The sequence below is a fragment of the Gekko japonicus genome, unplaced genomic scaffold, assembly GCF_001447785.1.
Source record: "Gekko japonicus isolate JY-2015 unplaced genomic scaffold, Gekko_japonicus_V1.1 scaffold1843, whole genome shotgun sequence".
Taxonomy (NCBI): domain Eukaryota; kingdom Metazoa; phylum Chordata; class Lepidosauria; order Squamata; family Gekkonidae; genus Gekko; species Gekko japonicus.
Genome location: NW_015171558.1, coordinates 349,420 through 349,706, shown reverse-complemented (window position 1 = coordinate 349,706; position 287 = coordinate 349,420). Strand labels below are relative to the sequence as shown.

The 287-nt window shown below is 70.0% G+C and overlaps 1 protein-coding gene across 1 annotated transcript in view; it reads left to right on the top strand.

Annotated features, from left to right (window-relative positions):
- Positions 1-13: 13 nt before the first annotated feature.
- CELF6 (CUGBP, Elav-like family member 6) overlaps positions 14-287 on the top strand; it is a 247,289-nt gene continuing 247,015 nt past the window's right edge. The window contains exon 1 of the mRNA XM_015419721.1: positions 14-206. Coding sequence (XP_015275207.1) covers positions 29-206 — 178 coding nt within the window. The 5' untranslated portion in view covers positions 14-28. The remainder of the gene's footprint in view (positions 207-287) is intronic.

Below are 287 nucleotides of genomic sequence, written 5' to 3'. Positions count from 1 at the left end.
GTTCAGCACCACGGACAGCGGCGGGAGGATGAACGGGCTGGCGGCCGGCGGGCCCATCGCCATGAAGGACCACGATGCCATCAAGCTCTTCGTCGGGCAGATCCCGCGCAACCTGGAGGAGGGCGACCTCAAGCCCCTCTTCGAGGAGTTCGGCAAGATCTACGAGCTCACCGTCCTCAAGGACCGCTTCACCGGCATGCACAAAGGTACGGCCGGCGGCCGGACGCGTGTCAGGGGCGGGGAAGCCGCGTTCAGACGCGCAGGGGCCCCCCCCCCCCCGGGCCGGG